The sequence below is a fragment of the Bos grunniens genome, chromosome 12, assembly GCF_055505025.1.
Source record: "Bos grunniens cultivar Pamir isolate PY7600 chromosome 12, Bosgru_T2T1.0, whole genome shotgun sequence".
Lineage (NCBI taxonomy): Eukaryota > Metazoa > Chordata > Mammalia > Artiodactyla > Bovidae > Bos > Bos grunniens.
This window is the reverse complement of record NC_141176.1, coordinates 72571738-72585366: the sequence shown is the minus strand read 5'-3', so window position 1 is coordinate 72585366 and position 13629 is coordinate 72571738. Positions and strand designations below refer to the sequence as shown.

The 13629-nt window shown below is 40.3% G+C and overlaps 1 protein-coding gene across 1 annotated transcript in view; it reads right to left on the bottom strand.

The window, feature by feature from the left end:
* Positions 1-13629, bottom strand: part of LOC147361888 (ATP-binding cassette sub-family C member 4-like) — a 171299-nt gene that overhangs the window by 85190 nt on the left and 72480 nt on the right. Inside the window, exons 15-19 of the mRNA XM_086330218.1 lie at positions 13387-13584; positions 11678-11818; positions 10882-10919; positions 10064-10155; positions 2983-3129 (exon numbers count right to left, since the gene is read on the bottom strand). Of these exons, the coding sequence (XP_086186344.1) occupies positions 2983-3129; positions 10064-10155; positions 10882-10919; positions 11678-11818; positions 13387-13584 (616 nt within the window). The remainder of the gene's footprint in view (positions 1-2982; positions 3130-10063; positions 10156-10881; positions 10920-11677; positions 11819-13386; positions 13585-13629) is intronic.

The following is a 13629-nucleotide window of genomic DNA, read 5'->3' as shown; positions in this document are numbered from 1 at the left end:
TTCTTTCCCTTGTCATAATCACAACAATAGCATATACAAAAGGCTGTAGGATTAGAAGAGGAGAACGAATTTCTAGTAAATACCTAGTGTGAACTAAAAATGCCACTTGTCATTTCTGTAAACAAAGGTTGCTGCAACCATTATGACTCTGCAGCTACCCCTGCAAGGGCATTGCACCCTTTGGAAACTTGGGATGAGAAAGCATAGGGTACTGGCCCCAGATAGCAGAGGTGCCCATCAAAGGAACTGTAACAGGGAACAGTCAATTTTGACTCCATGTTGAATCTGCTTGACTTTAACTTTAGCTATTCATTGTTTGTGTCAGCAAAGCTTGCCCCTCTGCCTGAATGTTAAATTAAAATGGCTCTTTTTCAGCTCATGGGGAGACAATCTAATCCTCACCATCTGTGAATGGCTGCAGAAAAGAAAAAGTAATACATTTCCTCCTATTTTGCAAAATAAATGGTCCTTTAACTTTACTTCCTCACCTTCTCTCCTTCTTTGTTCTATAAAACAGATGAGCATCCAGACCCCAATAAGATGGTTTTTTGAGGCATTAGTCTGCCATCTTCTCAGTCTGCCAATTTTCCAAACAATGTCATTATTCCTGACCATAATACTTGTCTGTAAGATTTATTGGCCTGTCATGTGGTGAGCAGAGTGAGCTTGAACTCAGGAACATGGCTATACATGGTTTTCTCTTCGTGACATAACATACCAGAAACAAAGTCCACCAGAAACAATCTATTACAAATTCCACTTTCAGAAATAAACACAAGGTAGAGTTTGATTTAATACACCATTAAAAGGGTAAATAACTTATGCCCCTAAACCTTTGCAAATAACCTAGTACTTATTTGGGTTTCTATTTTCTTAAAGGAATGAAGTGAAGTGAAGTCGCTCAGTTGTGTCCGACTCTTTGCCACCCTGTGGACTGTAGCCCACCAGGCTCCTCCGTCCATGGGATTCTCCAGGCCAGAATATTGGAGTGGGTTTCCATTTCCTTCTCCAGGGGATCTTCTGGACCTAGGGATTGAATCCAGGTCTCCTGCATTGCAGGGAGACGCTTTAACCTCTGAGCCACCAGAGAAGCCCTTGAAGGAATGTTCTGATAACAGGTACAGGAGGGAGAGAAAAGACAAAGACACACACTGTATATGCCTGCTGCTCCAGGATTAGTGACTTGAAGATTTAAACTTGGTTCAAAATTCTTGAATAATAAATAAATCAGTATCTGGAGAAGCCTACTGGCCATCAAGAGCCTGGTTAACTGTGGTCACAAGCATTCAGAGGCTGTGATAAGAGAAATTCAGTCCCATGTGATGCTGCCAAATGTACAACTGTAGTTTTCACACTAACCGGCAAAGCAGAGCAACTTCACAGCCATAATAGCATGGCTATCACTTCCTCACTCCAGCTTCATAATAAGATGAGATTGTGTGGCCCTCTACACTTTACCATCCTGTGTTCCACACAGTGCCTGGACCAAACAACATGTGCTGAAAAAAATCTGCACAAGATGCTGCCCTGAATAATATTATTTAATCCTCACAACAGTCTTATGAAACAGGTAGGGCAGCAGGTATTCCCATTTCACAGGAGAGGAAGTTCCCAAACACTGTGTCATCATCCTCACTAAGGTTCATTGGGTACTGACCCTGTGGTAAGTGCTGTGAATGTATTAACCCCCTTAACGTGCACAATTTCAAATTATTTGTGAGTGTGTTAATAGTATTTTCATTTTATAGGTAAGAAAATGAGACACAGAGAAATTAAATAACTAGCACATAAATATTAACATAACTATAAGTGGCTATTACTGTTAGTAACTATCTCCAGGACTGAATCCAGGAAGTTGGCTCCGGAGTCCATACTTTTTTTTTTTTTTTTTTTAATTTTTTGGCTGTGCTGTGCAGCATGTGAGATCTTAGTTCCCTGACCAGGGTTTGAACCTGGGCCCCCTACACTGGAAGCACAGAGTCTTAACCACTGGACCAGCAGGGAAGTCCCCAGAGTCCACATTTATAACCATGACAACATCCTGTCTGGAGATTTGCCTATAGTAGCATCTACCTTCTTTGGCCTTGATCACACAGCTAGTTGATGGCCAGGCCAAGGCTACTCCAGTCACATCCTGGCCTCAAAAGGCCCTGTCAATCATCACCTGCATAACAAAGCCTCCCTGGGCCTCAGCACAAGTCTAACCACCCGAACAGAGCGGGCATGTGCACTGATGAACTAGCTCTTCATAGGAACCCAGGTCAAGAGGCTACCTTCAGAAGCAAGACAGGTCGAAGGCCTCAAGGAGGAGGAAGCAACCACTAGGAAACCTTCAGGGACACTCTTATTTTATACTGAAGATCCACCTGCTACCTACCACAAGATTCTTAAATGTAACCAAAAGTCTATTATAAAACTAGAAAGCCGATCTTATTGAAGAGGATGTTTACATTTCACTGATCTTATATTTTAATTAATTTTCCATTACCATTTATTTAAACCTCAAAATATGAGCACATGCCAGAGCTCCATGGTACCAGAAATGGATGGGCAGTGAAAGAAAGAAACACACAGCCTGTCTTCTGTAGAGATGTTCCCAGAAGAAAGTCCTTCCTACTTAGCTTAACACTATGTAACACAGCCAGCATTTCAGCAAAACTAGTCAAAAACACTTCAACATATTTACACCATATGTTGGGTGTTTTATATGCCACATGACAAATGGATTCTTAAATCATCCTGCAAAGTAAACATTCATTAATCTTTACAGACATGTACAAATTGGAATAAAAGCTTATATGCTCCTATATTCAGATTTTCTCTGGTAGGAAAACGTATCAGTCAAGACTTTTGTAGAAAATGAATAAGCATGCACAGTAATTTTCTTCCAAGCATCTCTTCCATTTTCAAATATGAAAATGTACTCAGGCACTAAATGTGTTATATAGACATTATCACTGAGGAACTTGGTGTCTGACTTACCTATTGGATTTCTACTGAAGAACAATACCCGGGCTCTCAAAAGAGTCTCCAACATTTTGTTGTGCAAAGTTTGTGAAGAATTAACAAGGATGTAGAATATCAACAGAGACCTTGTAATGCCAAAAAGGACAGTAGATACAGTTAACCCTGAAATAAAGAAATAACACTTAGCACAAGATCTCTGCCTTATCCTTAATGATGCTAAAGGATTGCAGGCAGTTTACAAAGATCAATTCAGTTCAGTTTAGTCACTCAGTCATGTCCAACTCTTTGCGAACCCATGGACTGCAGCACTCCAGGCTTCTCTGTCCATCACCAATTCCCAAGCCTTGCTCAAACTCATGTCCATCAAGTCAGTGATGCCATCCAACCGTCTCATCCTCTGTTATCCCCTTCTCCTTCTGCCTTCAATCTTTCCCAGCATCAGGGTCTTTTCAAATGAGTCAGTTCTTTACATCAGGTGGCCAAAGTATTAGAGCTTCAGCTTCAGCATCAGCCGTTCCAATGAATATTCAGGATTGATTTCCTTCAGGACGGACTGGTTGGATCTCCTAGGTGTACAAGGGACTCTCAAGAGTCCTCTCCAACACCACAGTTCAAAAGCATCAGTTCTTTGGCACTCAGCTTTCTTTAGAGTCCAACTCTCACATCCATACATGACTACTGGAAAAACTATAGCTTTGACTAGATGGACCTTTGTTGGCAAAGTAATGTCTCTGTTTTTTAGTATGCTGTCTAGGTTGGTCATAACTTTTCCTCCAAGGAGCAAGCATCTTTTACGTTCATGGCTGCAGTCACCATCTGCAGTGATTTTGGAGCCCCCAAAAATAAAGTCTGCCACTGTTTTCATTGCTTGCCCATCTATTTGCCATGAAGTGATGGGACAAGATGCCATGACCTTAGTTTTCTGAATGCTGAGTTTTAAACCAACATTTTCACTTTCCTCTTTCACTTTCATCAAGAGGCTCTTTAGTTCTTCTTTGCTTTCTGTCATAAGGGTGGTGCCATCTGCTGTCTGAGGGCACTGATATTTCTCCTGGTAATCTTGATTCCAGCTTGTGCTTCATCCAGCCCAGAATTTCTGATGATATACAGCATTTCTCATAATGTATATAAGTTAAATAAGCAGGGTGACAGTACACAGTCTTGATGTACTCCTATTGACGTATTGTGTGTTTTATTCTATATATAAAATTTATATAGAAACTTACATATATAGGATAAATAAATTTTATATATGTAAATATATAAAGTAAATTCTGTAAGAGTTTAATGCTTTGACACAAATACATTTATAGTTCAGTTCAGTCTCTCAGTCGTGTCTGATTCTTTGTGACCCCATGAATCGCAGCACACCAGGCTTCCCTGTCCATCACCAACTCCCAGAGTTTACTCAGACTCACGTCCATCAAGTCAACGATGCCATCCAGCCATCTCATCCTCTGTTGCCCCCTTCTCCTCCTGCCCCCAATCCCTCCCAGCATTAGAGTATTTTCCAATGTGTCAACTATTTGCATGAGGTGGCCAAAGTACTGGAGTTTCAGCTTCACCATCAGTCCTTCCAAAGAAATCCCAGGGCTGATCTCCTTCAGAATGGACTGGTTGGATCTTGCAGTCCAAGGGACTCTCAAGAGTCTTCTCCAACACCACAGTTCAAAAGCTTCAATTCTTCAGCGCTCAGCTTTCTTCACAGTCCAAATCTCACATCCAAACATGACCATAGGAAAAACCATAGCCTTGACTAGATGGACCTTTGCTGGCAAAGTAATGTCTCTGATTTTCAATATGCTATCTAGGTTGGTCATAACTTTTATTCCAAGGAGTAAGTGTCTTTTAATTTCATGGCTGCAATCACCATCTGCAGTGATTTTGGAGCCCCCAAAAATAAAGTCTGACACTGTTTCCACTGTTTCCCCATCTATTTCCCATGAAGTGATGGGACCGGATGCCATGATCTTCATTTTCTGAATGTTGAGCTTTAAGCCAACTTTTTCACTCTGCACTTTCACTTTCATCAAGAGGCTTTTTAGTTCCTCTTCACTTTCTTCCATAAGGGTGGTGTCATCTGCATATCTGAGGTTATTGATTTTTCTCCCGGCAATCTTGATTCCAGCTTGTGCTTCTTCCAGCCCAGCATTTCTCATGATGTACTCTGCATATAAGTTAAATAAGCAGGGTGACAATATACAGCCTTGATGTACTCCTTTTCCTATTTGGAACCAGTGTGTTGTTCCATGTCCAGTTCTAACTGTTGCTTCCTGACCTGCATATAGGTTTCTCAAGAGACAGGTCAGGTGGTCTGGTATTCCCATCTCTGTAAGAATTTTCCACAGTTTATTGTGATCCACACAGTCAAAGGCTTTGGCATAGTCAATAAAACAGAAATAGATGTTTTTCTGGAACTCTCTTGCTTTTTCCTTGATCCAGTGGATGTTGGCAATTTGATCTCTGGTTCCTCTGCCTTTTCTGAAACCAGTCTGAACATTAGGAAGTTCACGGTTCACATATTGCTGAAGCCTGGCTTGGAGAATTTTGAGCATTACTTTACTAGCATGTGAGATGAGTGCAATTATGTGGTAGTTTGAGCATTCTTTGGCATTGCCTTTCTTTGGGATTGGAATAAAAACTGACCTTTTCCAGTCCTATAAAGAAGAATATAAAAATCAATGTTTTCCTCTCAGTAAATAGCAACATGAGGGGAGGGGATCATGTGTAAACTACAGTTTCATTTTAGGCTTTCCTAATTCAATTACAAATTCTAAAAAATTTTCACAAGATTGATAATTATAAAAAGCAGTTGATCTTCCTTTTTCCACATTTCAAATTTCACTATTTACTTCATGTCCTGTAATCTAAAACTGAGGCATGCTCTGGTACCAGCAGGTGAATTAAGAGGGAATAGGGTAAATGATTTACCATTTCCTTATAATTTACAAGGAAATTTACTTCCATGTAAACTAGCTTCTTAAGAACCTACTGTATAGCACAGGGAACTCTAGTCAATGTTATGTGGTGACCTAAATGGGAAGGAAATCTAGCAAAGAGAGATGATACATTTATAATTGGTTCACTTTGCTGTACAACATAACATTGGAGAGCAACTATAGTGTAATAAAATTTAAAATATTAAATATAAAGTAGCTACTTCTATGCCCAAGTAGCTTTAAAGAGTATGAAAAGACCATGTTAAGTTGCAAGTGGACAATCTCTTTAAATAATTGAATTGCAAGAAACTACAAATTATATTATGATGTGAGATAATTAATCTAAACAAGCAATTAATCCCTAAGTGTTTTGTAGACGCTCAAAGCATTTGCAAATAAAGACAATCATTTAAATTTGTTTATCAATGACATAAATGAACACTTCTATGCATATAAAAATTAAAACAGCCCTCCAAACATCTCATCAATTCACAGTGCTAAATAGAGTTGGGATAACTTCTGTAATAAATACTCCATCAAGCATTTTTTATTTTTCATTCAGCTGACCAGTGTTATTTAAATTCTGAAAGCTGCTCAAATTCCTGAATTCTATCAGTAGGGATTTGCCTTAGCCCACCGCCCCATATGAAGGTATAACAGAATCCCTTCTTCTTCCTTAAGCCCTCCTTATCCACCAATTCAGAACGTAAATAGCTGGTGGATTCAAGTTTCTTAGCAAGTGATCAACTAAATAAATACCAAATTTCAAAGAGTGGAATTTTACACTAATTCACTCTTTTGTAGAAAACTTGTACAGGCACTTCCTATGAGGATATTTGAGTTTAAAAAAATATTATTGGGTTATAGTTGCTTTATAATGTTGTGTTAGCTTCTGTTGTACAAGGAAGTGAATCAGCTCTATATTTACATATAACTCCTCCCTTTTGGACCTCCGTCCCCTGCACCCCTGTCCTGTAGGTCATCAGAGAGCACAGAGCTGAGCTCCCTGTGCTATACAGCAGCTTTCAACTAGCTATCTGTTTTATGCATGGTAGTGTATATATGTCAATCCTAATCTCCAAATTCATCTTCCTCACCTCCACACCCCTCGCTGTGTTCACACGTCTATTCTCTACATCTACAACTCTATTCAGTTCAGTTCAGTTCAGTGGCTCAGTTGTGTCTGACTCTTTGCAACCCCATGAATCGCAACACGCCAGGCCTCCCTATCCATCACCATCTCCCGGAGTTCACTGAGACTCACGTCCATCGAGTCAGTGATGCCATCCAGCTATCTCATCCTCTGTCGTCCCCTTCTCCTCCTGCCCCCAATCCCTCCCAGCATCAGAGTCTTTTCCAATGAGTCAACTCTTCTCATGAGGTGGCCAAAGTACTGGAGTTTCAGCTTTAGCATCATTCCTTCCAAAGAAATCCCAGGGCTGATCTCCTTCAGAATGGACTGGTTGGATCTCCTTGCAGTCCAAGGGACTCTCAAGAGTCTTCTCCAACACCACAGTTCAAAAGCATCAGTTCTCCGGCTCTCAGCTTTCTTCACCGTCCAACTCTCACATCCATACATGACCATAGGAAAAACCACAGCTTGACTAGACGAACCTTTGTTGGCAAAGTAATGTCTGTGCTTTTGAATATGCTATCTAGGTTGGTCATAACTTTCCTTCCAAGGAGTAAACGTCTTTTAATTTAATGGCTGCAGTAACCATTTGCAGTGATTTTGGAGCCCAGAAAAACAAAGTCTGACACTTTTTCCCCATCTATTTCCCATGAAGTGATGGGACCGGATGCCATGATCTTCGTTTTTTGAATGTTGAGCTTTAAGCCAACTTTTTCACTCTCGTCTTTCACTTTCATTAAGAGGCTTTTTAGTTCCGCCTCATTTTCTGCCATAAGGGTGGTGTCATCTGCATATCTGAGTTTATTGATATTTCTCCCGGCAATCTTGATTCCAGCTTTTGTTTCTTCCAGTCCAGCGTTTCAACTCTATTCCTGCCTTTCAAATAGGTTTATCTATACTATTTTTCTAGATTCCATATATATGCATTAATATAACCTTTTTTTGTTTGTTTTACTCTTTCTGACTTACTTTACTCTGTATGATAGACTCTAGGTCCATCCATGTCTCTACAAATGACCAAATTTTGTTCATTTCTATGAATGAGTAATAATCCAGTGTACATATGTACCATAAATGAGATGAAAAGATAACTCCGAGAATGGGAGAAAATAACTTCAAATTAAGCAACTGACCTTGGAAGAGCAATCTAGAGAGCGTATTAAAAGCCAAAGACATTACTTTGCCAATAAAGGTCCATCTAGTCAAAGCCATGCTTTTTCCAGTAGTCATGTATCGATATGAGAGTTGGAGTATAAAAAAAAGCTGATCGCTGAAGAATTGATGCTTTTGAATTATGGTGTTGGAGAAGACTCTTGAGAGTCCCTTGGACTGCAAGGAGATCCAACCAGTCCATCCTAAAGGAAATAAGTCCTGAATATTCATAGGAAGGGCTGATGCTGAAGCTGAAACTCCAATACTTTGGCCACCTGATGCAAAGAAGTGACTCATTTGAAAAGACCCTGATGCTGGGAAAGATTGAAGGTGGAGGGAGAAGGAGATGACAGAAGATGTGATAGTTGGATGGCATCACCAAGTCAATGGACATGAGTTTGAGTAAGCTCTGGGAGTTCATGATGGACCTCCCTGGTAGCTCAGGCGGTAAAGCGGTAAAGCCTACAGTGTAGGAGATCTGTGTTCAATTCCTGGGTTGGGAAGATCTCCTGGAGAAGGAAATGGCAACCCACTCCAGTATTCTTGCCTGGAAAATCCCGTGGATGGAAAAGCCTGGTAGGCTATAGTCCATGGGGTTGCAAAGAGTTGGACACAACTGAGTAACTTCACTTTCACTTCTTCTGGGAGTTTGTGATGGACAGGGAAGCCTGGCGTGCTGTAGTTCATGGGGTCGCAAAGAGTCAGACACAACTGAGCAACTGAACTGAACTGAAGCACAAATAGTTCATGCAGCCCAATATTAAAACACACACACACACACACACACACACATACAACCCAATCAAAAAATGGACAGGAAATCTAAACAGACATTTTTCCAAAGAAGACATACAGTTGGCCAAGTGCACATGAAAATACATTCAACATCACTATTAGAGAAATACAGACCAAAAGTACAATAAGGTATCACCTCACACCAGTCAGAATGACCATCATCAAAAAAATACACAAACAATAAATACTAGAGAGGGTGTGGAGAAAAGGGAATGCTTTTGGACTGTTGGCAGGAACATAAATTGATACAACTGCTATGGACAACAGTATGGAGGTTCTTCAAAAAACTAAAAACAGAAATACTGTATGACTCAGCAGTCCCACTACTGGGCAAATACCCTGAGAAAAGCATAATTCAAAAAGATGGATGCACCCCAATGTTCACAGCAGCACTATTTACAAAATTCAGGACGTGGAAGCAACCTAAATGTCCATCAACAGGTGAATGGATAAAGAAGGTATTTAAAATTTTAGCTGAAGATATCCTTTAAATATCATGTAATGCTATATATATTCTAAACCCTCTTGTGAATATAATCATGTTAATATTAGTCTGGCAAGCCATATGTTAAACTAATCATTTTGGGAGGAGATAACACCGATCTCAAAGTAAGAAAGAGAAGGAATCCTAATCCGAGGCACTGGATTTCCCCTGCTTAGCTTCTCAAGCAATTAGTGAATCTCAAGAGATGAGCAGCGTGGTGAAGGATCAAGGTGAACCACAGGGTGGGGATCCATTTCTAATCCCCTTGCCCATCCATATAATGATATAAGATTTAGCAAAAGCAACCTATGAGAATATAAATAACAATATATTTCCAGTGACTGATTTCTGAATGTGCAATTCTGGTATAACTACCAAAATCCAGTACACAGCAAATTAAGAGTCTTCATTCAATCTCTTTTCTTCTAGTAGATCTTTAAAATAATTATTCTAATTAACTCACAGAGTAAATGCAACTCAGACACTTAAACTGTTAAGACATTACTCAATTACTCTAGAAGTCCTTGTTGCTCACATGGACTCATTGTAAGTACCTTAAACTCTGGTTTAAAAGAGCAGATGACTCAACTTTACCTGAATAAACTCCTAAGAACCAGTTCAGAACAAGCATCACATTGACATCTTTTACTAAAGCCCCAGCATACAGGTCACTTTGTACATTCGCCCTGTGGAACAAGGAAGAAAAAATATTATACTATACATATACATAGAATTAACACAAATATCAAAAAAGTTACCTCAATTCGAGAAATGTATTTGTGCTGGAAATTGTTTCCCAACTCACAAGACCCTGTGGTGTCTCTCTGTTAAATATTTGAATCATGACTTTCAGTTCTCAAAATTGTCTATGAAGATAGACTTAGAAAATGAACTTATGGTTGCTAAGTTCATTTTAGCTTCCCCTCTAACTATGGGGAAGTATAGTTAGAGAGTTTGGGATGGTCATGCACAAACTGCTATATTTAAAATAGATAACCAACGAGGACTTATTGTACAGCACGTGGAACTCTGCTCAGTGTTATGAGGCAGCCTGGATGGGAGGGGTTTGGGGGGAGAATGGATACATATAGATGTATGGTTGAATCTCTTGCTGTTCATCTGAACATTGTTAATATCACAACAGTGTTAATCAGCTATATCTCAATACAAAATTAAAAGTTCTAACAAAAGAAAAAAAGTTGTCTGTGAAGAAGCTGCTTAAAGAAGGGACATGAGGAGAGACAACCAGGGAATCATATTCCACCCACAAGAAGTTTAATTTTAATTCAGGCAAACTACATGAGGGTCAGAAGAGGAGGCTGAACAAGCCTCACCTCTCCCCCTGACTCTGTGGGAAAGTGAAGCTTTGTGTAGACTTCAGAGCACTTTGGGTCAGACCAGGAATCACTCACCAGTCTGTAAGCCACCAGTCCTGCAGGACATAGGAAACCTGGAGCAGGAAACAACAGTCACTCACACACTGACATCACTGAGCCCTCATACCCTACTCACTAGGATGAGGGGCAGAAAGGCTCCAGAACAAAGGACCATGGAGAAGGTTCTTCTGGCTCCAATCTGCACCAAACCCCACACCCCAGATGACCACAGGTGAGGGCATGTTTCATTTTTAAATCTTTAAAACATATCCTCTTTTCTCTAGAAAACTTTGTTCCCACATATAATGTATTTCAATGCAAATCCAAATGAACCTCAAAATGCAATAATAGCAGTACAAATGTTGGGATTTTTCAAAGGAAAAATCTTGACAGGTACTATGATGGTCAGTTTTCTGTGTCAGCTTGGCCAGGACAGTCTCCAGTGATTCAACCAACACTCATCTAGATGTTGCTGTGAAGGTATTTTGTGGATGCGGTTCATATCCATCATCAGAACTTAAGTAGAGGAGATCACCCTTAACACTGTGGTGGCCTCATCAAGTCAGACAAAGGCCTGAGAGCAAAACCTGAGGCTTCCTGGAGGAGGAAGAAATTCTGCCTCAAGATATCAGGGTCAGCTCCTGCCTGAGGTTCCAGCCTGCAGGCCTGCCTTTCTGATTTCACATTCAACCAGCTAGATCCCAAAACATCATAAGTCAATTCTTTGAGATAAACCTCTTAACACACATTTAAAAATAATTATAAAATATAATATAAATAGTATGTAAACATCAAACTAAGAGCACAAGCCAAAATAAATGCCCGTACATACCTGAGCTGCAAAGCTTACTAGAATAAGGAAGATGATGACAGGCCAATCAGCACCGGCTGTGAAATAATTCTTATAGGTCTTAAAACCAACTTTTCCTTCCAAATGGCCCTCTAGAGGTAGTGTAACCTGTATATTCTCAGTCTAGAAGGGAAAAATGACAGTGAGAGATGAAATTTTGAAAGAGATGAAATTTTAAACAATGAACCCCAAATTGCAAGAGTTCAACAATGCCCTCCACTGCAAAGCTGTGGGGAAACAGATACATTTCATACACTGGTAGAAGTGCAACACAATCCATCTCCTACAGAGAAGGAAGTGGGAATATCTGGCCAGACCACATATGCATTTACGCCTGGACCCAGCCATTCCACTCCTAGGAATTTATAAGAAATAAGGAAACATCATTTGCATGAGATCATTCCCTGTTGAGTGACTTTGCTTAAAGTAGATCATGCCTCTTAGCACATGCATGAAAGTGAAGTCACTCAGTCGTGTCTGACTCTGCGACCCCATAGACTGTAGCCTACCAGGCGCTTCTGTCCATGGGATTTTCCAGGCAATAGTACTGGAGTGGATTGCCATTTCCTTCTCCAGGGGATCTTCCTGACCCAGGGATTGAACCCAGGTCTCCTGCATTGTAAACAGATGCTTTACCGTCTGAGCCACCAGGGAAGTCCATAATAGCACATGCATAACAAAATCAATTAATTTATAAATGCAGAAGCTTCCTCTAAAATAATACACAAAATGATATGGAGCTGATGTATCCTGCTATATGACTTGTGTCACTCAATAATAAAAATATAAAACATACTTGGGTCTCAAAATATTGGCCAAACACAGTAAACTGAGTTGACAGAGAGAGTTGGAGTAATATGAGTTTAGACAGCACATGACAAGCATAAGATCTGGATCTATTTGGTTCCTAAGTTTCAGAGAGTGATTCCTGAGTGTGGAATGTGAGGGACCAATCCGAACACTTATCAGAATCATCCAGGCTCTTGGGTTTGAATATAGAAGAATATCTGTGTATGTTTTTAAGGGAGATCTAGTGCATTTCTGACTGGTGGACTTAAAATGCATTATAGAGTCACTGGAGCCCTGGATATCCTTGGTTCTATGCTGGCCACTGGGATTCAAGATCAATAAGATGTGGTCAGTCTTGACTGGTAAGAAAGGAGGATGGGAACTAACTCCAAAGTGTCTACCATGTATCAGGTCCTTTGAACACACTACCTCTGATTTATGCCAAACCTTCTGACAATGAGGCAAAATAATATTATCAGTCACCTGCAGTGCCAGAATATTCCAACATATAGGGAAAGTAGCCGATTTAATGTAGTCACAGCAGGTCAGTCTAAGGGGGTCTTAACATTAAGCCTCTTGATGCATAAGGGAAGCCAGGGACCTTCAGAGCAAGTAGTACGTAACTAAGGTAAACTGAAGAGTTCTCAATCAGAGTGAGCCACATATACCCAGAAATTCACAGCAGTGCACCCACTACTGATCTCCATAAGATCCTCCATCCTACACTCAAAAGAGAACTCCAAGCAGGCTTTCTTCCTTCATATCAATTCCATGGAACAAGACTTTTGAAACCTTAGGGTCTACTTGGGGACAAATGAAGAATCATGAGCAGAGCAGACTGAAGGTCCACAAGGCCACCAAGAGCACACAGACCCGGGCACACTGCAGGATGAGAAACTCACATCTTGGTCTTCTGGAGCCACATCTTTCACCGAGGGTCTGGGAGACTGGAGAGACTGACCCAAAGACTCGGAGATCAGAGTGGGAGTTGCTGGAATTGGAGATGGTTCAGACTGCTCATTCCCCTTCTCAAAAAGGGAAAAAATATCTACCCCAGATTTCAGGAACTCAGAATAAGTCCCCCTTTTCACTGTTTTGCCCTGAAATTAAAAAAAAAAATATTGAGGGGATTTAATTTATATTTG